At 58.3% G+C, this 23,217-nt stretch overlaps 5 protein-coding genes across 5 annotated transcripts; 2 read left to right on the top strand and 3 right to left on the bottom strand.

Moving 5' to 3' along the window:
* Nucleotides 1-16: 16 nt before the first annotated feature.
* On the bottom strand, nucleotides 17-1,438 carry D7B24_003545 (uncharacterized protein; the record flags this gene model as incomplete). The annotated part of the gene is made up of 1 exon (XM_028637732.1): nucleotides 17-1,438. The coding sequence occupies one exon, from the start codon at nucleotides 1,436-1,438 to the stop codon at nucleotides 17-19; it is 1,422 nt and encodes a 473-aa protein (XP_028499288.1).
* Nucleotides 1,439-2,607: 1,169 nt separating this feature from the next.
* D7B24_003544 (uncharacterized protein) lies at nucleotides 2,608-4,226 on the top strand (the record flags this gene model as incomplete). The annotated part of the gene is made up of 2 exons (XM_028637731.1): nucleotides 2,608-3,262; nucleotides 3,322-4,226. The coding sequence occupies 2 exons, from the start codon at nucleotides 2,608-2,610 to the stop codon at nucleotides 4,224-4,226; spliced, it is 1,560 nt and encodes a 519-aa protein (XP_028499287.1).
* Nucleotides 4,227-4,657: 431 nt separating this feature from the next.
* D7B24_003543 (uncharacterized protein) lies at nucleotides 4,658-6,052 on the top strand (the record flags this gene model as incomplete). The annotated part of the gene is made up of 1 exon (XM_028637730.1): nucleotides 4,658-6,052. The coding sequence occupies one exon, from the start codon at nucleotides 4,658-4,660 to the stop codon at nucleotides 6,050-6,052; it is 1,395 nt and encodes a 464-aa protein (XP_028499286.1).
* Nucleotides 6,053-6,280: 228 nt separating this feature from the next.
* D7B24_003542 (uncharacterized protein) lies at nucleotides 6,281-10,051 on the bottom strand (the record flags this gene model as incomplete). The annotated part of the gene is made up of 1 exon (XM_028637729.1): nucleotides 6,281-10,051. The coding sequence occupies one exon, from the start codon at nucleotides 10,049-10,051 to the stop codon at nucleotides 6,281-6,283; it is 3,771 nt and encodes a 1,256-aa protein (XP_028499285.1).
* A 3,482-nt stretch (nucleotides 10,052-13,533) lies between these two features.
* Nucleotides 13,534-14,733, bottom strand: D7B24_003541 (uncharacterized protein; the record flags this gene model as incomplete). Its single annotated transcript, XM_028637728.1, has 1 exon — nucleotides 13,534-14,733. One exon carries the CDS (start codon nucleotides 14,731-14,733, stop codon nucleotides 13,534-13,536), a length of 1,200 nt encoding a protein of 399 aa, XP_028499284.1.
* Nucleotides 14,734-23,217: the final 8,484 nt, after the last annotated feature.

The raw sequence follows: 23,217 nt of genomic DNA, 5'->3' as shown, positions 1-23,217 counted from the left end.
GTGACGAGCACCTTTCTTAGTCGTCAAACTTGACGCCGCCGCGGCCGCCAATGTCAATCATGCCGCCGCGGTAGCTGCCCTTCTTCTTCTTGTTCTTCTCCTTGGTGAAGCCCTTGCCCTTGGTCACGATGAGGTCGGCGTGCGCGCGGTCGCTGTAGTCGTTGGGGACGTAGTCGTTGGAGGCGAAGCGGGGATCGACGTAGGTCGACTCCTTGATGCGAGAGAAGGGGACGTTGTTGCCCTTTTGGTTGTTCATGTTGCCGCGGCCGCGGTTGTTGAGGGTGCTTGGGTCGGGGGGCAGGGGCGGGGCCTGGAAGTCGGGCGAGGTCTTGTTGTCGAGGGTGACAGACGAGTCAGAAGGGGCGTCCTCGACGGCGGCCTTCTTCGCCTTGGTCTTTTCCTTCTTGGTGGCGGCCTCGTCGTCGGACGAGTCGGAGTCGGAAGAGGAGGAGGAGGATGACGAGTCAGAGCCGGACTCGGGCAGGGGCACCTTGGCAGCGGCGGAACCGTCATCGGAGCTGGAATCGCTGCTGTCCGAGTCGGAGTCCGAGTCTGAGTCCGAAGAGGAGGAGGAGGAGTCGCTATCGCTGCTCTCGCTGCTGCTGCTGCTGCTGCTCTCGTCGCTACTCTCAGCCTTCTTTGTGGTCTTCTTGCCCTTCTTGGCCTTAGCCTTAGCCTTGGCAGCCTTGCCCTTGTCCTCGCTGTCGGAATCAGAGGAGCTGTCCGACTCAGAGCTGGAGCTCGAGTCCGAGGACTCCGAAGAGCTGGCAGCCTTGGCCGTCTTCAGCTTCTTCGCCGTTGGACGCTTCTTGTCGGACTCGGAGTCGGAATCGGAAGAGTCCGAGTCAGACGAGTCACTGCTGTCTGAAGCAGGAGCCTTGCGCTTCAGGTTGACGACGGGAACAGCAATCTTGGGAGCGGGCTCGTCGTCGCTGTCGCTGTCGCTGTCGGAGCTGCTCGAGTCGGAGTCGGAGCTGGAGTCAGAGCTCGACTCGGCGGCGGCAGCGTCAGCCATGTCGACATCCTCCTCGGAGCTCGAATCGCTGCTGCTCTCGCTGGAGCTGGAGCTGACGTTCTGAACGACCGTCTCAGTGATGGTGACAGGCTCGCCCTCGGGGGTGCTCAGCGACGTCTCCCAGGTCTGGAAGACGCTGACGAGGTTGTGGCGGTGCTTCTTGGTGGCATCCTTGGACTTGGACGACTTCTTGCCGTGCTGCTTCTTGAAGGCCACGTGGGCGGACGGCGCGTGCTCGGAGAGAAAGTTCTCGACAAGATCCATGAGCTCGGCGGGCGGAGCGGCAGGCGCGGCGGCCTTCTTGCCCTTCTTGTCCTTCTTATCAGTCTTGGCCATGGTGACGGTGGGCTGCTCGCTCTGGGGCGCAGTGGTGGTTTTGACCGAGTTGTTTGAAAAGAGCCAAGCGGGTGGCTTGCTCGACATGTGTTGTGGTAGTTGAGTGTGGTGGGTGGCCAGGCACTTGGATCAACCTGGGGTTGGTGTGGTGGATTTGAGCAAGAGTAAGAGTTGCGATCCTCGACAGGGAGTTTTTTTTTTCCCTACTGGGAGCACTGATCAGGTCGTCGCCCAATTCGAAGACGCCAGCCTGAATTGACCAATTTTTTTTTTCGAGACAGACCCCGGCCCCGCCAAGGGCCTTATCTTATCAGGGTCCGCAAAGCCTCTCTCTACAGGCACCCTACCTAAGGTACCTACCTACCTGTGTAGGTTAGAGAGGTCGCTGAGTTCACACCTGCTCCAAGGCTTGATCGTCTTTCCCAACTCAAAGGCTATTGCTATAGTATCTCCTACAGCGTCGCTAAGACAGTGATAAGGCAATTGTTCTAGTAGAATTGCAAGCACATCCATAGCCGGCTTATTCCAGATCCTGTGAAGTGAGCACCGCTCTCCAAGGAGGACAATCGCATACGTCTTTCTCCCCAAGACGAGTTCAGAACTACTACTACGAGCTCAACATGGCCTCGTCAGAAGAAGCACTCTGTTGCACCATCACTATAGACCTCGGGTCCAGATCTGCACCGCGAAGTTCCATGCGTGCATACAGTCAACCACTACCGGTATCATCAGCTCCAGCCCAGACTTCGCCGCCAAAGTGTTCCACCCTCAGCATTGCGTCAACCCCAATCGGCATAGTGGATGAACAGCCCTGCGCAACAAAGGCGATGGAGGCGTCGACCCAGGTTGAGGCTGTCAGAGAAGCCTCCTTGCATGGAGTGGCCGACATGAAGTAGCGCAGCAGTACCCGCCGAGGGCTGGAAACCAATATGTCACAAAGCCGATAGGGATGCACTTTGTCCTGGATTGTGATGACACCGTTACTTTCACGGATCATGGGTAGGTAAAGTAATAACTGCTGTACCTTAGAGAGAATTGATTGTCACTGGCAGTCAGATCTCATGTATCGAGGCCCGTGCATCGTATCCATGTGTGTGCGCGCCCATGCACAAGTCCAAGTAAACAAAGGTCCCACCATAGCTTTTAGTTCAATCCATCCCCAATACATCACCAGCTTTCCTTTCACCTGATCCGCATCCTGGTCGCCATCATTTCCCAGCCGTCGTGCCGACACGAACGGGCACCAGCCACCTACGATGAACGCAACCAAAAGAAAGTTCAACTCGCTGATTCAGGGCATCGGCAGCCGGTCGTCGACACCTGCCAACGACACGGGCACCACCAGCGATGCAGCACCTTCCGCCTCCCCTCGACCTGCCTCTCTCGCCTCCCTCCACACCTCACCAGCGACCATGGCCGTCGAAGAAGACCTGCTGCAGAAGCGACGGCGTCTACAGGCGCTGACCGACAAGCGTGCCGCCGCAGCGAACACCATCAAGTCCCTCGGCGGCACGACCAAGGTCTCGAACATTGTGCTGAAGAAGTGGAACTCGACCAGAGAACCTGCCGACGCGGCCAAGCCGGCCTCCAAGTACGCACCCAACGACCGCGCCGAGCTGCTGAAGAGGCTCGCCACCTTCCAGGAGATCACCGACTGGACGCCCAAGCCCGACCTGGTCAACGAGATCGAGTGGGCCAAGAGGGGGTGGGTGTGCCAGGGCAAGGAGCGCGTGCGCTGCACGCTCTGCAGCAAGGAGCTCCTCGTCAAGCTCACGAAGAAGGAGGTCGATGGCCAGGACGTGCCCGCGCTCGTATCGTCGGATGTCGAGGAGGCGCTGCAGGAGAAGTATGCCGAGCTTGTCGTGACCGCCCATCAGGAGGACTGCCTGTGGCGGAGGCAAGGCTGTGACGGTATGCTGTTGTCCGATATTTATTGTCCATTGCTTCTCGGCTGACTCCTCTTTGCGTAGATTCATTACTGCGGCTGTCATTGACGAATGCCAAAGTGAGCCACGAAGCTCTACGGCAGCGGTACGACGAGCTCTGCGCCCGGAAGCCGTTCCTTCCCTATGAATTCAACCTGCGACTCCCCGAAGGCCTCGACATGGACGCCGTCCTTTCACAACTACCCGATGACTTTTTCAAAAACCCTGCTCCCCGACCAGACATGGACCATCCGAACCGCGTCGCCCTCGCTCTCGCCGTCATGGGTTGGCAGGGTCTTTCGAATGCTAGGATCGGCGCCGTGCCCAACTCGGCGTCCTGCCACACGTGCCTGCGCCGACTCGGCCTGTGGATGTTCAAGAGCAAGGAGGTCGGGCCCAACAACGAAGTGCTCGTCCCCGCGCCGATGGATCACCTCGACCCGGCCAGGGAGCACCGCTTCTTCTGCCCGTGGAAGAACCCCCAGACCCAGCGGTGGAACAGCACCAAACCGTCCTCGGAGAAGGACCTGCCTGCGTGGACGATCTTGACGCAGGTCATCAAGAACGACGCATACCTGCGGGCCGCTTTGGATGACAGGCCAAAAAGCCGAGCGCGACCTAGCACTGCCAAGCACAACACGGACAAGGACGGCAACGGTCCGCCCTCTACTCCTCGACGGCCGAGCATAGCCGCGACGACGATTGGCGATCGGGGCGGCGTCTCGTTCGATACACCGTCTCTGGCGGCGCAGGACGGCGACGACGAGGATGAGGAGAAGGTCCGCGACAAGAAGGACAAGGAGAGGTGGGCTCGTCTGAGGAGAGTCAAGAGCTTGTTTGAGACCAAAGCTGGGAAGAAATCTCGGAAGTCTCAGAGTCGGCCCGGCACGGGACATTCGACTGCGTCAGCGCTGACAGGGACGGTTCCTGTGGAGGCCACCAAGGAATAAGGGTACGGCCTGGTAATGGGCTACCACAGGCGGGCATTTGTATGTGTACCGTACTCATGACGGCGAATGTGGTGCAATGGCCAGGAGAAGTGCTCCGCATGACGGCGAATGCTTCAGGAAGCAGAATGCATCATGACATGTACGCATAGAATACCCAATTATTTCATGTCAAATCACAAGCGTCGCCAGGGGCTGAGTTCACGCCGTTCACCATCGTGATCTTTGGGTGAAGATATTCATCAGTGATAAGTATGCAGTAATACGTCAAGCCTATCCATTATCTGCATAAAATGCATTTTCGCAGAACCTTCTGCCTCGCTTCGCGACTCATCTGAGCCTTCACCTTCACTCTACACTTTGACAACTTGACTTCAAGTTCGCCAGAGAGCCCACGAGATGGATTTTTAGGTGTCGGGTCATCATTTGAAATCATGTTCGGCCGACGAATCATCACTCCACAGCGACTCAGCGCGGCAGGCCGTGGCCTGAGAGGGCACCCCCTTTCGTCAGAAACCCGCCGCTCATTCACGCCATCTGCGTTTCGATATCCTCGCTTGAGGCCAGGATCTCGAACCTCAACCTTGGTGCGCCACGACTATGTCCAGCCAGCACAGCACGTCCCGAGCCGTGTCGAGCCAGAAGAGGCCCCCAGAGCAGACACCGCCAGCACACCACCGAAGCAGCCAAGACCACGCAGAATCCCCCCTCAACTCACGCAACCCCACGACATCTGGCGCGCTCACTCCATCCACCTCGAACTCCCCCCGGACGCATCGACCATAGCAGTCGACGAATCCAGCGGCCCCCCAGAGTCCTACTTCTCCAAGACGCCCACCAAACCGAAAGCGCCCCCGGCCCCCGGCACGCTCACCTTTGAGCCGGCGCCGACGTCCAGCCACGCCCTCGCCTCCAAGCTCCTGACGACCCAGACGCCGACGTTCCTGCACGCCTCGTCGCACCTGCGCAACACGCGGGCCAACTCGGCGCTGCCGGAGATCGCCATCATCGGCGCCTCGAACTGCGGCAAGTCGACCTTTCTCAACGCGCTCGCGCACCGCGCGCACCTCGCGCGCACGTCGGCGCGCGCCGGCCACACGACGACGATGAACACGTACGGCCTCGGCCCGCCGCCGACCCCGCAGGCCCAGGCGCGGGTGCGCGCGCGCCTCGGCCCCGGCGAGCGCCCGCCGCGCCACGCCCTCGCGCTCGTCGACACGCCGGGCTACGGCTTCGGGTCGCGCACGGCCTGGGGCGACGGCATACTGGGCTACCTCGCGCGGCGGACGCTGCTGCGGGGCGTCGTCGTGCTGCTGCCGGCCGACAAGGAGGGGCTCGCGCCGCGGGACGCCGAGGTGCTGCGCATGGTGGCGTCGCTCGGGCGGCAGGTGCTCGTCGTGCTGACCAAGACGGACAAGCTCGTGCGCGGGTACCGCGGGCCCGAGGCCGACGGCGACCTGCACGGCTGGCTGCGCGGGCGGGCGGCCGCCACGGTGCGCGCTGTGAGGCGGGCGTGCCGCGGCGAGAAGGGGACGCTCGTGCCGCGCGTCTATCTCACGGCCGCCGCCATGGAGAGGCGGGAGGCCGAGTGGAAATCCGAGCCCATGGGCTGCCATCGCGGCATGGCGGGCGCGCGTGAAGCCATCATGGAGATGGCCGGCGTCGGGGAGCTGCTGGCGCCGAACGGAAGAAAGCAAGCGGTCAAGCAGAACGCGCATAGTCTCGAGGACGTGCCGGCCGAGAAGCGGTCCGAGACCAGAGATCCCGAGGCCTGGGGAGGCGAGACGATTTCTTTCGAGGACTTGGAGAAGATGTACCGAAAGAAGTAATGCCGAGGCAGTTGGCCGTACGATAAGTTGTAAACCATAATGTATACCATGCAAATTTTGTAAAGAATCACCCGAGTGGCCACTCGCTTGGATTGGGCATAGAAATTGACTCTCTACCTAGATTCCATTGCTGTCAGATTTGCTCACGTTCGCTATTCTAAATGTCCCTTGCCCGCCCACGTTACACATTCTACTTGCGCTCGTCAATTATGTTCCAGAAGTAACGTCTTAGCTTCCAATCTTCCCATCCTGGAACCCGATCCACGGAATCCTGATCCTCAATGCCAACGAGCTCAGCACCACACTGATACTGCTCAACGCCATCGCCAACGCGGCCCATACAGGGTCCAGCCGAATATGCTGTCCGGAGCTCGTCGTAAACGGGTAGAAGCACCCGGCCGCCACAGGCAGCGCGAGCACATTGTACACAATCGCCCAGGCAAAGTTGAGCCTAATGCGGCGGAATACCGTGCGGCTCAGCTCGAGTAGTGTCACCACTGCCCGGAGGTCGCTCGACACGAGCACAAAATCGGCACTCGAAATGGCGACATCACTGCCGCTACCGATGGCGATGCCGACGTCGGCGCGCGTCAGTGCGGGAGAATCGTTGATACCGTCACCGACCATCGCGACCGTTGCCCGTTTCATCATGTGCTCACGGCTGCCGGTACGGGCCTTCATGGTCGATTGGAGGTAAGTGATTTTCTCGGCTTTCTGCGAAGGAAGAACCTCAGCAAGAACGTTGTTGGGGTCGATGCCGACTTGTGATGCAACGGCTTTAGCGGTCACCAGGTTGTCGCCAGACAGCATCCACACGCTCGTGCCTCGTTCTCGCAGGGCCTCGACAATGCCGACAGCCTCTGGTCGAATCGGATCTGCGATGGACAGAGCAGCCGCAAGAGTCCAGGGTGCCGCATCTTTGGAGATCGGCTTCGTAGCAACAAGGGCAACAGATTTCGCTTCCCTCTTCCAGGTCTCGAGCTGTGCAGCTGTAGACTCGGACATGGCCACGTGGTTGTCCGACATCAAGCTCTCGTTGCCAACAACAATAATAAACGAGGCATCGAACGACTGTCCGCGACAGATGGCCTTCATACCTCTACCAGGAATCTCCTGGAGGTTGTCAACACTGGCTGACTGCTCCGTCCGAGACTTGCAGTAAGACACGATGGCCTTGGCAATCGGGTGACTGCTGTTCTCCTCGACAGCCTTGAGCGCCGCAAAGAGAAGATCTGTATCCTCCTGGCCCGCAGCCTCTTGCGTTGCGCCGGGATATGTCAAGGCGTCTGTAATCTTGGGCTCGCCACCGACCGTCAACGTGCCAGTCTTGTCAAACACCACCAGGTCAATCTTGCTGGCCTTCTCAAACGCCTCGCCGCCACCTTTCGCTAGGATGCCATGCTTCGCCGCTAGACCCCCTCCAACGAAGATGGCCGTAGGGGCCGCGAGACCAAGGCCGCAGGGGCACGCGACAACGAAGACGGCAATGGCGAACTGGAGGGCGAATGCAACCCAGCCGCTCGTCGCATCGAGGTAAGACTCTGGAAGCACGCCGGCGAGTCCGAGAATCGTCCAAGTCGCCCAGGTCAGGATAGCGATCAGCGTGATGATGGGCACAAAGTAGGCAGTGAGCATGTCGGCAACGCGCTCCATCGGAGCGCGCTTCGTCTGCCCCTCACGGACGATTTGGACGATTTGATCCAGCATCGACCGCCCGGCAGCTCCAGTGACGCGCATGAGGACAGCTGCATCCTTGTTGACAGTACCCGCAAAAAGATCGTCGCCGACCTTCTTCCTGATCAGCCGCGATTCGCCCGTCAGACTAGACTCATCGAAGCTGCTCTCGCCCTGTACAATGACACCATCTGCAACGGGCGATGCACCATGCTGAACACGCACGATGTCTCCGAATTCAATCAGGTCAACCTTGACGGTCGAATCAATAGTGTTGCCAAGACTATCCTTCTCAACGAGGATGGCGGTGCTGGGGCGCAGCTTGCCAAGCATCTCAACAGCGTCGCCGGTTTTGGCCTTGCTGTATGCCTCGATCAAACGACCAAGCAGGAGGAAGAGAGTGAGGAACACAACAGAATCAAAGTAAAAATGCGTATCCTCGACGAATTCCGGTTTCTCAATGCCTGCGGCGATCATCTGGCAGATGGAGGAGACGTAGGCAATCGTGGTGCCGAGCGAGATTAGCAAGTTCATGCTACCGAATTTGTAAAAACGGCGGAGAATAGGCGTCCTACTTCCGCGCCTCCACAGATTCTTCAATTCTTTGATAGCGCGGACGTGGAATACATCGGTTGCGAAGAAGTAGACTGGTGTCGCCAAGATGAACAAGGCAATCTGCGCCCGGTTGATACCAGAGACCCACGGTTTCATGAGATGGTGCCTCCAAGGATCATCATCCGAAACAAGGTTCATGTAGGCAATGCCAATGATGAAGGTGGGGATTGCGATAACCAGGCTCAAGTACACTCGGCGGAGCAATTGGCGCTGATGACGGGCCACCACAGCCTTCGATCGCTCTTCGATGGTGGGCGGATGATATATCGACGGATGGAATGAGGGGTCTGCAGCCTCGATAGCCGCCAAGATGCGTCGGATCGTGAGGTAGGGGGTGTTGGGCACGTAGGATATCTGCATTTTTGGGTTTTCGACGGTCGGGGCTGAAAGGATCTCGAGGTTCGGCTTGAACGCGGCAAGTGAATGTACCAGTCGATCCGGGCAGTGCTTGCAGTAGGCGCCTTCGACTAAGATTTGCACCCTCCTTTCCTGAGCGCCTTCGTGTTCAGGCTCAGCCTCGTATGCGACGACGCTGTTCACGCTGGCTTCATAGCCCATGTCCTCAATGGCCTCGGCGATGTCGTTTTCCTTGCCGGCAACTGTGAAGTCGACAGTGGCGCTGTTCGAGACAAGGTTTACTGCAACATTGGAGATCCAGTCTAGCTTGTTCAGCTCAGTCGTAATGGCATTTGAACAGGAAGCGCATGTCATGCCGCCTATGGCCAGAGTCGCCCTCCATTCTGATGGCTCCTTCACAGCGTCTGAGCCTTCCTTGGTACCATTTGACTTCTGGTCAATGGGAACAACCTCCTCCAGAGACACATCATAGCCAATGTCCTCAATCACTTGGACGAGAACCTGAGCTTCATCCTTCTCCGTGACGTCCACAGTCGCGCTGTTGTTGACGAGGTTGACAACGACCTTGGCAACACTGGGTCTTCGTTTGAGCTCATCTTCGATGGAGCGGACGCAAGACGTGCAGGTCATGCCTCCGATGGAGTAGGTGGCCCTCCAGGCGTGGCCAGCACTATCAACAGATGATCTCGAACCGACGGCGGTGATACTCTCGAGAGTGGATAGCGTCGTGAGATCGGACGTGCCTGACCGTTCAAGCCTTGCCCTTGCGCCGGCCAACAGCGGGGTTTGCGATCCTGAGCGTGGTGTGTGAGGCCGTGAATGGCGGCATTCTTCGCAGTTTGCCAGATGAGTCTGCTGCCTCTTGGTGAGAGACTGTTTGAACCGAGGGGCAGTGAGCAGCCTGCCGAGAGCGCCGGCACCCTTGCTCTCGGCAGAATCATCGGCAGCTTGATATGACTGGTCCGCCAAGGACTCAAGATCAAGGCTGTCGACGGCTGCGGATGTGGTGGTTACACTGCAGACCTCGAAGCCGGCGGCTTCGAGCGACTTGGCCATGGTGGCTATGACATGGGCGACGGCGGGGCCCGTGTCGCGGTGCTCAACGGTAACAACCGATGTCACGACATTGGGCGAGATCCAGACAATGTCACGGCCGCATGCGTCGCCGAGAGCTTCTTGAATGGAGGAGACGCATGACGGGCAGTGCAAGTTCCCCAGAAGGAAAGAGGTGGTCACTCGTTTATCGTCGGTAGTCTGTCCTGCTACGGTGCCATATTGGGCGGCCGAGTCGGCGTGCACACCGGCCCTTCTCGTTGGCGCATTCTTTCGGGGTAGCAATGGATCGGTGTCCATGATGTGCAGCTGATATGGGGCTTTCAGCGGAGTGTGGGCGGTCTTCGTGATGGCACCCGAACCAGGCGTAGTCTGCTCAGTGAGCGAGGTTATCGCGAGAAGCTTGTTTCGAGACTCTGTGCTGCGTTCGCCACCCCGAGAAAAAGTTGGTGGTCGGTGGGGCAGGCGAAAATCGAAAGAATTGGCAGGAAGAGCAGCACTGCCTCGCAAGTGACACTGCAGCGGGGACAAATGAAGCTTGGTTGTATGCTGTGCGAATGCTGGAGTGTGCGAGGGTAATGATCAGGTCAGAGTGTCGTCAAGAAGACGTGGGTTTTTCTTGTCAAAGCCTGGTTCTTGGGTCTTGGTACACGTCGTTGGTCAAAACTTCATTTTGGGGGGCGGCGACCCATGCCCACTTGTAACTGCCACCAATTTACTCTTGCCTTGCATTTGCCGCGCAAACGGCGCACGCGAAACACGCGCAGAAACGGCACTGACACGGGCTTTCCAATCTGGCAATAAGGTCAACGTAATTCGGCCATGACAGCGCCTGGAGACTGCAGGGTCCTCGAGGCGGGTCTCGCAGGACCTAGAAGGCTTGAGACGGAGATTGGTGAGCAAGTTTTGCTTGAGGCCATTGTGCCCTTGGTCGACCTGGACAGGAGGAAAGTATGTCACTGACGGGTTCATGCAGGTACGACCCCCAACTCCCGATTGGGATCAAAGTGTCACCACTTTTGCCGATTGGCCGCAAAGATGCCATGTGCGGCACTGTGTAGCCACTGTCACACTGCCATCTTCGAATGCGCATTGTGTTCGATGGCGAAAAGATGGCAGCGTCAGGTGATGGAGGCTCAGCGACGACGCATCTGCTCTCCATCACCGTGTAGGGGGCCGTGGCCAGCTTTCTTTTACATGTCACCCACGCACCTCGTACCAGTGGAGAACACACGGCCGTCGTCGCAGAGACCACCTGTAGGAGAGCGGGACCCAACAAGCGTGTCCCTGCCGCCAAAATAGACACGACAGACACCTGGGGGCCAGAGCGATGCGACCACAGGCCTGACGATATTGATTCTGTCGTCGGGGTAGCGGGCATCGGTGCTAGGCAAGTCAGGTAGGCAACAGACAGCACAGCACAGCACAGCACAGCACACATGGCCAGGCGCCCGCTCCATCCCTGTGCTTCGGCCCCGCCTTAGCCCGAGTCAAGGAGACTGACGGCAGTGCCGGTGCGGTGACGGGCGGTCCGCTCTGGCCCTGTCCAAGATTGCCTGCCTGTCGCCCGTCAATATAGGGAGAGACGACTCGAGCGCGATCACGAGCTCTGGTCTGCGCACCCTGCCAACGAGCCGTCCCCTCCCCTCCTCTCCTCCGATACAACCCCATCCGAGCACTGCAACGATGAGCGGAGTGCGCCAAACCATCTCTCGTCAAAGCCCATCTTGGAAAGTGATTTTTGCACCCCTAGCAGACTATCATCGCCAACATCCCTGAACGAGGGAAGGGATGTCCACTCCCCCCCCCCCCCCCCCAACGCGGCTGGCTGAAGTAACGTGTGTCGAGGCGGCGAGGGCGTTCGTCACTCGCCTGCGGCGGAGCATAAACGACGGAACGGGAGGCCGGGGGGTGAGGAAGAGGTTGACTGGCATGCCACTCTCTGGCTTTTCGTGGCTTTTCGCTTGCTAGGCACCACGCAAACAGGGAATAACGTGATGTCGAGGGGGGAGGGGCCTCGGGATCCGGTGGCAGTGAACAAGATGTAAGCTTCGGACTCGCGTATAACTGATTATTCATCGCCCGAACACGGCGGGACAGATAGATGACGGCACACTGGGTCCCGACTGCGTCTTGGCGCCGACCGCAGCCGTCATTCACAGCCGTCCACGAGGCACGCACGCGAGCGCCAGTGAGGACGATAGAAGAAAGTGGTCCAGGGAGGAGAACAGGGACGGAGGGGGGAAAGGAAAGGTGCACGGATCACGCTGCATGTCTAAGCCTCCCAGGTCAAGTACATGTAAACGCCAAGACAGACAACGCCACACCTGATGCCACGAAGAGAATCTTCCAGCCACATTTATGTAATCAGCCACCACAGAGACCGCTGAGGAAACCTTGGCATTGTTCAACCTGTCGCCACGTTCCAAAGGGTGGACAGCAAAAGCCTTGGCGTTACAACGCCTGTTCGCATGGTTTCCGTTTGCATGTGGTGCCTATTCCCATCCGCCCCCGACATGGCCCAATACTTCCCCCTCTTCTCTTACCAACACTGGGGTTTTTGTTCTGGAAAGTGAATTTGAATATTGGAATTTCTCGGATCGCTGCGGCCGTCGCGAGAGGGGTTCAGTTCCTCTAGAAGGCATTTTTGCATTGCGCCCCCCCCCACCCCTCCCGCCTTCCCAGCTGCGCCGATCCTCCCGTCTTACTACGACACGGTGGTTTGCTCCAGATACGAACGGGCAGCCTGCTGCTGCTGCCTTTTTCTGTTCTCGGCCGCCGTTGCTGCCTTTTGAGCTGGCGAAGTGGATTTGGAAATGTTGAATCATCATCATCATCAGGCCAAGACTGCGCTTCGGAGGCTTTTGCCCCCCCCCTCCCCTCCTGCCTGGGATCAAATTTGAGTCATACTGTGCCATGTGCGCTGCTAGGCACGAGGGCCTCGTTGCAACCTCAGGATAGCGAACGCATCCTATTCCATGTTGGAGTGGGAGAGAGGACACGCCTGCAAGCGTCGACGGGCGGACGTGGTGATCTCTCGCATTCAAGTAGGTTCAAAAGTCTGATGGCACACTACTGCCGCGGACGCCAGCGACGTGATGAGGTGAGATGGGCCGCGAGGCCTGGCCAGAGGCCCCAACGTCGCACCACCTCGCATCACCAACCCCAACCACCCGAACCCAAAGTCGCATGCATGTCCCCCACGTGATACTATACATCATCAGACCTTCCGGCCTGCCTCACACCGTGTCACCGCGCCCCCCTTCGCCCCAGCCAGGTTGCAAGACAAGACCCGTCATCACGTTCGAGCAAATCACAGCCGAGAAGCGACAATGGATTGAAAGGGTTTCAGTGGCCTCAGGCCTGGTATATTCCGCGTCCCCCGAGGTCCCTCAGACCAGGGACGGCAATGCTATAGTACTCCCCACCCCTTGACCTGCCAGGACGATTCCGTAGAAGCCTGTGCAAGAGAAACAAAACAACTGGGAGCGATGACAAAAAAAAAATGTACCTTCCCGTATGACCCCAACTCCAGTTGGTGTATGCAGATGCCTCCATTACCCGCCAAGTATTAACAAAGGAAAAAGTAAAAGACCAAAGGCAGTATTCTTCTGCCGCGCCCAAACAATCTCGTCTAGGTGTAATTTGGTATTGAACAGAAAGAAAAGAAAAAAAGGGCACCAACACCTTCGCTTTTGTCAAATGCCGGTGTGAGTGCTGGTGTATACTGCGCGCCAAGGAGAAAAGAAAAATGTAATGTAGTGCTTTGGGGCAAAGTCCAATCACCTGACGGTCACGGCTCCAAAGAACATCCTCTCGAGCATGCTCCTGCCCGTGCGCGCCCTCTTCGCCTTGCTGGCGGCCGCGTACGCCTCCTCCTCGGATGCGACCTCGTAAGGCAGCAGCGCAGCGGCAGGCTTACGCTTCGGCATGGCGAGCTTCTCCTCGACATGGATCTCAACGGGCGACTCGTACATGCTGCCGTCGGGGACGTACATGTACGGCTCGTTGTCGGCATAGGCGTCGGGTGGAGTCGTGGCGCGCGAGGAGCGGGAGCGAATGCTGGCGCTGTCGACAGAGCGGGCGTACGAGGACATGCTGCCGGAGCTGCTCGAGGACCCGTAACTTGTGCTGTAGACCAGGGGTGGAGGTGTGATGGAGGCGACACCGTTGCTGGGTTGGCGAGAGTGGTAGTGCTCCTCGGGGGAGTACTGGCGGGAGCGAGAGGTATCGCGGGAAGAAGGGGGCGAAGGGTATGCGGCCTGGAGGTAAAGCTCATCCTGCTGGGCGCGGCGGAGGCGACGCTGCTCCTCCTCGCGCTGCTTGCGGCGGACCATGCGAGCGGCGTGCTTGGCTTCGATCTGGTCACGGATGGGGGCCAGGAAGGGGTCGAATTCGCGGTACAGGTCCTCGGACTCGATGCGAAGGTTCCAGTCGAGGAGAAGCAGGAGTTGCCTCTCCATGAGGTTGACCTCGGATCGGGAGAAGCCAAATGTCGAGTAGTCGGTATCGGCGTTGCTGTAGGCGGCCCAGTGCTTGTTCTTGGGGGATGAGTCGTTGAGGTACTTGGCGGAGAGAATCAGCGAGGCGAGGAAGATGCGGTGGGTGGTGCATCGCAGGCCGCGGGCCATTGGCTGAAGCTTGGACTTGAGACGGCCAAGGTAAACGAGGGTTGACATGAGTGTGGGAACCTGGACGTTGGAGGAGACAACGAGCTGGGTGATGAAGGCCTCTAGTGTAGGAAGATCGGCGTCTTCTGAGCGCACGCATCGCGGCTCTGTCCTGGAAGGCGTCGGGGGGAGCTGGTGGTTCTTCTGTGCCTCCGCAGCGCCGGGAGGCATGAGGTGCGAGTCGCATGCGATGACGTTGAAGGCAGCACCGGCCAGGTAGGCGATCATTTGCTTGGTGACTGGTTGATAGACGAAGTGGTCGAGGGCAGCGGCATTGAGATCAGCCATGGTGAGCTGTTGTGTTGAATCCATCGTGGCTGGTTGTGTGGTGGTGGGGGAGAGGAGGAGGGGTGATGGTGTGGTGGTGATGTTAAGGTCGTTTAAGTAAGAAAGGTCTTCAATGAAGAAGATGCCTTGTGCCGAAGCGGTGGGGGCGTGTAGAGTTGGAGATTTCGTTGGAGGAAGTGACGGAATCAAAAAAAGAGGCGACAAGGGAGAGGAAGGGAGCAGGCAACTGATATATCAGGGTGGTGGTCGCAAGGGCAAGTGACCAAGCGGGAAGGGGGGGTGTGCTTTCCAGGGGACTGACTTGTCAGGGGTGGTGGGATCGACTTTCGTCAGTGGGTGATGCAGTCCACGAGGCTGAGCGGTGCGCCCCAGACTTGTCAGGGGATGAGCTAGCAAAAGACGCTAGACAGGGGGTGCAGATGGACGCAGGGGGGGCTTGGGGGTTCAGTCCAAGTGGGTACAGTGCCGTGCCAAGAGAAGAGCCTGTTGGGGCTGGAATGCTGCCGATCGCAGAGGGGCGTGGCGCTGTGCGGGCTGGCCGACCGGGGTAAGACGAGTCCGTCGAGTCTGGGTCTCTATACTACCACCAAGGCGGTCGCGTCAAGAGTCGAGGCACGAGCAGACAAAGAGGTCAAGGCAGCTGTCCGAAACTTTGGGCTTCAGCAAGCGGAGCGAGCAGAAGCAGAAAGGAGAAGCGATCTGACGGAAAGGTGACGATGCGAATGACGATGCGACTGCGGCAAGGTAGGCAGAGGGCAAAGCGTGCGGGTCGACCGAAAGACTGCGGCCGTGGCTGTACTGGTTCTGGGAGAAACCGAGGATCCCGGTCCGGTACTTACGTACAGCACAAAGTACGGTTGAGCTGATGGAAGAAGCAAGCTGGTACGAGGCCAACAATTGGTAGCTGAGAACGGGGCGTTTGCCTGGTTCAGGATAGACAATAGGAATGAAGGAGAAAGCCGGTTCGTTCGGACGTGATTTTTTGTCGTTTGCACAATGTGCGTAGATGGCGTTGCGAAACTCGGAGCGATGAGGCAAGTTGGCTGTTCGGTGACAAAGCCGGCAGTGAATTGACTGGTTGACTCGAGTAAGGACGGCAGGATCGCTGTGTCGGCGGGAGGCCCAACGAGTCAGGACTTGACGGAACGTCTTTGGCCGGAGCAGCGTCGTTTTTTAGCTTGGGGGGAGGGGTTGCGTTTGACGGCTGCTTTGATTGCAGACAGCAGGAGCCGATGGTCCAGGCCGTTCAAGATGCCGAGTGCGGTGCGGAGCGGTGCAGACGAAGCGGAGCAGGTGGTTGCGAAAATGCGCAGTCAGCCGAAAACGTGTGATCTGGTGACCGTGTGCAGGAAGCAACGGAGAGCTCTTGTTGAGGAATAGTGGAGGGATTGAGAGAAAAGGTATCCGTTCCTTTTTTATGCCCTTTTGGATTGTTGTCTTTTTTAATTGATGGCCGGAGACCAAAAGTTAGTTATTAGATTAGGCGGAAGGCTGGAGTATGTCGATGGCCGTCAAGGGACCAAGGTGGATGCGACGAGCTGGTTGGTATGGATTGAAGGGGGTGAGGGGTAAAAAAGAAGCCTGACGAGGCAGAGTTGCTGAGGCAGGCTGGGAGACTCAAGGCGGAATGAGGTGCGAGTGAGTGATCAACAACTTCAAAATCGCAACAGAAGCAGAAGAAGGCTGCGAGTTATATGGCTCGAAGCGCAGCTGTCGACCTGGGATGTGAGGAAAGGGACCAGCCTGGTTTCCAATGCAGGTAAAATGAATTCCACACGAAGCGTCTGACGATGGCAGCTGGACAAGGGCGTTGTTGGGTGCTGATGAGCGACTGTCCACTTTGGTTGCTGCTGGTGGCTCCTGATTTGGTCTGTAACAGGTATGGAATGGAACGCTTGGTGTCAATAGCAGGTTGAGCGACCGATGTCCAGCAACGGAGGGATGAATAAGTGGGAAATCGTCAAGGCACGAGAGATGACAGAGGAGCCGGCCGGTGGTGTGTGGTGGTGCGGCGGCGCAAGGTGTGAATGGCTTCGATAGTGGCCTCGCGAATTCCAGTTGATTGGAAGGGGGGAGGATGGTGGGGGCGCGAGCAGGTCGTTCGTTAGAGTCCGGTGGGAGATCTAGAGATCAAGGCAATGGGAGCGAAAGGGAGGAGCCACAAGAGGGAAAGGCGATCCGATATATTTCATTTCTGCGCGCCTCTGGATCCTGTTCCCTTGGTAGCCTTCCCAGACCCTCGCTCTCTCCTTGCCTGGGCATATCCCTCCGGTCCCTGGTTGCCCGCCGGTCGTCATCCTGGCGGCGGTGCGTGTCTCCAGCTGTGGACGTCCTTTGATCAGCACCAGCGTCAGTGTCGCGACCCTCGCGCCCTCACTGCCAATGAATGCCGTCAATTGTCTCAAAACAGGTCCCCCTCCAACCTCCCCCGGGTTGGACAGGCCACGACGGCTGTGGCCCTGGGCTTGGCCGCGGCGAGTCGATCCATAGCAGCCAGTGGTCGTGGTTGCAGACGAGCCCTTCCTGGAATGCTGCTGTCGAAGCGAAAGGCTCACCAGCCCCTCCTGGGTTGCGTGGCGGATGCACGTTGAATGGTCGGCGCGAGTCCACAGCACGCCCACAACGCGGCCTCACGGTAAGGCGCCTTGGGTACGTGAAGGTATTTTGAGAGACGGGAGGCGAAAGGCGCGCGACTCTTCAGACGATCCCACGAGCGCGCCAGCGGTACACGACGCTCATTGGCGGCCGACGCACGGCGGGAGCGCTCGTGAAACACGACGGGGGTGGCAGTCGAGCCCCCCTAGCCCCCCTGGCGAGGGCGTCTCCGAACCTGCTACAGGCCTCCTGAGCCCTATGAGAGGCCGTCGTTCGGGACCCTTTGGGGGCCTGCATCGCCCGTGGCCGCCTGTCAGCGAATCGTTCGCCCGATCTGTCATGGGCGCGACCAATCATGCTCTCCTCGATTCTTGCCAACGAGTCGATTCTAGACCAGGGCTAAAACGGCCTTGTTCGCATCGCTATTAACAAACATACATGCAAAGAGGCAGCTGCACGTCAACAGCCACTGATTGCATTGATTGCTTTGCTTTGCTCTGCGTGCTGCCATGCCGCCATGCCGGCCCAGCGCCGAACAACAAACACCGGCCGCCGACGCCGCGACCGCGCTGTTCCACCAGGGCTGTGCATTGTTGTCTCTCGGCCCGTCTGTGTTGACGCCGTGCACGCCTGACCTGGGATTCGGGGTTCATCTGAGTAACCAAGGGGGAATTCGCAAAGGCTATCTATCCCTCCTCACCTGTTGTTTGATTGCTTGTTGCTCTTGCGAGTCCTTGATGGGCCGAAGGACGTGCCGCCGCGACTTCCTCGGCCCCGATCAGACTCCCCGTCATCGGCATCATCGCCGTGCCTGTCAGTCATGCTTCAGCCACCGCTTCGTTGAACCTGACGAGTGTTCGCCACTATTGCCCGTTTGGCGTGCCAGCCAGTTACCCCTCTGTCTGAGCGTTTGCTCGCCCCAGGTACATCGGTACCTTTGCACGACAAACGTGTCAAGACTCAACCGATCAAGTCGCCCATCTGCCGCCTCTCTTGATGCCAGCCCTAGAGATCGTTACCCAACACAGCTGTTCCTCCGTGACTCTCTGGGCTACCGACCCATGAAACGAAACAATACACGCCATCGTGCCCTCCACCCTGAGACCGGCACGACAGTACCCCTCCCGCAACGGGATAAGATCGATCCCTTGAATCCGGTCCTTTCATCCCTTCCCGCGAACCCGGGCGAGCCAGCCTGCAAAGTCAGCAAGCCCAGCAAGCCCAGCGACGCCCAAGCGACGCCATGTCGCCCAAATTCCTTTTCTCCCCAACTCCTGCCGTCGCCGCCCCTTCCCATCCGCTCACGCACCTGTGCGCCCCTGCTTGTTAAAAAGTGTTTGCACCCCTCGATTGCGAATGCTCCAGGCTAGCGTCGCGAAGGAATCTCCTCTGCCGACGGGCGGACCTGACGCCGTCCGGTTCCTGGCGTGCGCCGTCACGGATCCAGCCCGCCCCAGGTGACACTCCAAGCACCGAGAAGCAAAGAAAGTAAAAGGGACGGTGAGCGTTTGTTCCGGCCTCCAGGTCCTGCCTATCCGTCGGATCGGGCGGGCTATTCACTTGCCTTGGCAGACATGATCCATGTGTCGGCGTCTGGACCCCTCGACCGCTACTTGCCTCTGCGCCGTCATTCTATTCAGGTCTACAATCCGGCTGGTACCATTTGCATGTGCGTGCAGTCGGCCTTTTTCGCTCCAGCCTACTACTACGTCGGTACAGTATACTGTCTGTCTGCGTGGCCTCGTCCGAATTCCAGACGGCGCGCGGATCGTTTGGGATTGACACTCAGACGGGGCCTGGCCTGGTCTCAACTCTCCTCGCGCATGACGACTTCGCCCCGCGCCAGAGTCATTCGAGGAGCCGTGTGCACTACACCTGAGGGAACATCTCTTCTTGCAATGCCCACCAGAAAGACAGGAGGTTTCAAATTCGGCCGTCTGGCTCGCTCTGCCAAGGATGCAACAGTGACGGTCACCCGTCGTCCCTCCCTCAGTGCTTGGCATGGAGAAGGGTGGACGCGCCAGCTTTACCTCAGGTACCTATCTAGCTTGCCCAGGTACCTACCTACCCCCTTACTAAAGACCGATCCGGTCGGATGACTGTCATGATGCACGACATGGCTTCAACACCTCCTGCCCCTCCTCGATTCCGCCATGGTTTGGAATGACAGGCGGCCTGTGAAGGGGCCCCTCCCTCATCCACCATCGATCGGGCTATCGCGCAAACCACCTGATCTGGCCCTGTTGACCGCCGCGAGGGCCCGGGTCCCAGCTGACAGCCGTTCCAGCCCGATTCAGCAAAGGTAGGCCCAAGTACGGTTGTCGTCGCGAAGCGCGCAACAGCTGAGTAAAGCAAAGGATTCCAGGGTATCTCCAGTCCAGCTGCCAACTACCCGTCAATAGATCGCAATAGCCTTCGCTAAACATCAGCACCCCCCCCCCCCCCCTAAACGTGGTCACCCGAACAAAGGGAGAGACCCAGGCCAATATATCGACACACAAATCCTCCCCCAGGAACGAGTGCAAGGGGTTTAGGCCGGGCGGCCACGATTGTTGCTTCTGTGTCTGGCAATTACAGTTGGAGTCCTGTAGGTACAGTAGATGCTCGGGCCTCCACAGGCTTGTCGCAAAAGTAACGAGGGGGGCAGGAAAACCAACGAAATGAACCCCTCCTTAAGGTTGTGAAATCGGAAGATACAGCGAGGTTCACACCTGCACAGCATTGCGATCGCTGGGCCACCCCGCCGAACATTGCCGTAGCTTCACACCCTAAGCTCTTTTTCCTCCCCCCCTGACCAGCCTGGCCTGTCTGGTCATCCCTGGAACACATGTGCACAAGCACTACTGACTTCGGCACCTCGATCACTCACAGCACTCCAGGCCCCAAAAAAGAGAAGAGTGACGGTCAGAAAGAAGGAAAGACCAGATCACCACAACCCCTCCCCCCCCCCCCTTCTCTCTGGGACTGCATGATGGCCCATGCGCGTGCTCAATCCCCCATCGCATCACACATCTGCCTGCTGCGTGGCCAGGGCACCCCCTCCCCTTTCATCTTGCCCCAGCAGCCAGGTGGTACAACTCGATCCTCAGATCAGGCACGCGCAGATAGACAGATGCAGGGCGAAAGCCGCTCTCGCTGCTAACGTGAAGCAGAATCCAACCCCAGCAGTGTGCTTGCTTCTGGGGCCCCCTCTCTCCCTCCCTCTCCACAAGCAGATTCGCTAAATCTCGTATCGACTAACCTGACGCTTAATGGAGAGTACGACATCGGGGGTACCCCTTCGTCGTCCTCCCTCCTTCACTGAAGGGGGGTTCTAGGCTCCCTCAACGTTGTCTTCCCCAGATCCAGGCCTCACTCACCGCCGGAGACTCAATGCCAGCTTTCCCTCTTTGGGGAGCGTCAAATGGACGTCCCGCACGAGGAGAGGGGGGGGGAGTGGCCCGCCACAAGTGTCGGAGAAGTGGCCGCTGAAAGATGGACCGCGGGGCCTGATTGGACTGAGGCGAACCCCTGAGACGAGTCATCCCAGCGAACTGTCATCCAATCGTCCCGGGGGCGCTGCGAGTACGGGCTGGGCATGTGGCTGGTGCGTCTGGGTCTTGTTAGGGTCTCGGGTTCCAGGTTTTGGGGAGAGGGAAGGGGGGAGGGGGGCTTTCTCGAGTACGAGAAGGGGGTGGTAACGGGACGCGTGTGGTGGGTGGACGTGGACGGCCGGGGGTGGTGGGGGAGGGGGATGCCCGTCTCGTGATGGAGTGCAGAAGGGGGGTTTCGTCTTGGGTGCCTTCAGGTTTGGGAGGTAAATTGCGGTTGTTTGGGCGGAATGGGCGACTGATGGGCTTGTCATGCGAAGGGTAAAGGGGGGTTCTATTGTTGCGTGTGTCTGTTGTTCCAAGTGAAGCATTTGCTCTCATGCCCCAATCCTCGAGATCACAATAGGCCTTTTGGCCACGCCGGCACATGCCAGAATGCACTCGAATGTCTTGGACCCCCTCTCACGCCCAGCTCTGCGCCTGCGCCACAACTTTCGCTCCCCTGTTCAGCGTCGATGATCGCCTTCAGGGATTACTCAGCTGGGGAAACGATGCAGACTGTGGCTTGGACCGAAAGAGCCGAGCTGGGAGGGGCGCTCAATAGCAGGGGATACATGGCTTGCCGGGCGGGCCTGTGCACTCTCTCCCTCTCTCTCTCTGCCTCTGTTCCCAAGCTGATAAGTCATCATCAGCTCGCGAGTAGCGTTCTTTGTCTCGCTCCCCAGCGGAAAGCAGCACCACACCCAGTCATGAATCTCGCGATGCGCAAGCATTGCCTACATGCCGAGGCCGACAAAAAGTGGCCTGACGAGAAAACCTTGTTTTCCTGTTGTTCTTGTTTTGGTGTCCTTGACTTGGTTCAGCATGGGAAGGAGGCACTGCTCAGCTTAGCAAGGGGTGTTTTTTTTTTTTGGTTTGTGTTTCGGCGAAGTGCGTGACTTTGTCTCTCGCGAGTCCGTCTCCGGCAGGGTGCCTCTGGCCCATGTGTGATGTGACGCATTGAGCCGTGTGCACGTCCGGGTTGGTGGGTTGATTCACGGCCTCGCCGGATGCACTGCATTTGGGTGCAACGCGTGCGTGCGTGGCCGACGGGGTTTTGTCGGGCGGGTCCGGGTTTGTGCGGGGGGACCGATGTCGCGGTTGGCCTCCGAGCACAGGCGATAAGCGAGGAGCTATTCTTATCACGCTGGTGGGGATGTCATGTGGCTTGAGAGTCGAGCATGGTAGTTCACGATGCTCGTGGCAGTAAAGCTACTGCCTAGAGAGCTGAAACCCTCCTCGGTCGCGATTGTGATTCGGTGTATGCTGAAAGGGTGATCAGCAGTAGAACTCAGAAGGTGAGTCCTGTTGCGCGGCAGAGGAGCGACTCTTTGCAGGCAGCCGGTACACCATCTCGTCTGCTGTACGGCAGAGGTGCTTGTACAGGGCAGTATTTAGCAATGATTGATGCTTGATTATACAATTCCCACACCCAACACCATGGATACCAGCTATTTTCTTAGTAAGCCCACCTTACTCAAATAATGGTATTTGGGCTGAAAAGCAGAGAATTACTCAGAGCAAGGCTGTGTCAAATGGCCCGAATTGCACGACCAAGTATTCGCTTGACCTTTGGTACATATCCCCGCTCAACAATCCTCGCCCAACTTGCAACGACTAAGACAGAGCAGAAGCATAATAGCCACTTGATCACGCGATGGTCTTTTCACTTTCGAGAGCCCGTTACAGAAAGAATGTCACACGACTGAGGCTGGCTGAGTAGCACCAGCTGCATCGTGACACTCAAGGCTGGAGGGCGACTGGGTGTGGTACAGTCGTGATCTCCGTCAGGAAGCACGATTATATGCAAGGATCACGATATGCCATGCTGCAATCGGGTCGGACTTGCAAATTACGACTTGAGAGACCAAATGCCATTGTTACTGTTGCCAGGCTGTGGCGTAATCATTTGACCCTTCAAGTGTTCATGAAAATTCATCAGTAATCGAAGCTACAGCCTGAACGGGCAATCGACTGCCTCCCAGCAATTCGTGAAAAAAATGCTGACGAGGAACGGGACGTTCTGCGCCGCGATCAAGGCTGACTTCCATTCTCACAGGCGATGTCACCAGGCAGGCTGGAGGAATGTGCACCGTCGGCGGAACGACGAGGCTATCTCTGTACTCTGACCTAGACAACCATAAAAAGAAATGGACTGGATTCGAAGTGGATAATTACTTTCATTGCTGCTTAAGCTTCGGACAAGTGGTAATAGCTTGGAGCCTTCGGGCGTCGAGCGTCGGGCGTCAGGCGTCGAGCCTCGAGTCTCGAGCCCCAGAAGCGCAAATAAGCGCCGGCCACGACGAGATCCTTCAGCCTACCGCTGCCACCACGGCTGCGTTTC

This window comes from Verticillium nonalfalfae (genome assembly GCF_003724135.2).
Source record: "Verticillium nonalfalfae strain VnAa140/NRRL 66861 chromosome Unknown scaffold_2, whole genome shotgun sequence".
NCBI lineage: Eukaryota > Fungi > Ascomycota > Sordariomycetes > Glomerellales > Plectosphaerellaceae > Verticillium > Verticillium nonalfalfae.
The sequence above is the reverse complement of the archived record's forward strand: the minus strand, read 5'-3'. Positions and strand labels throughout refer to the sequence as shown.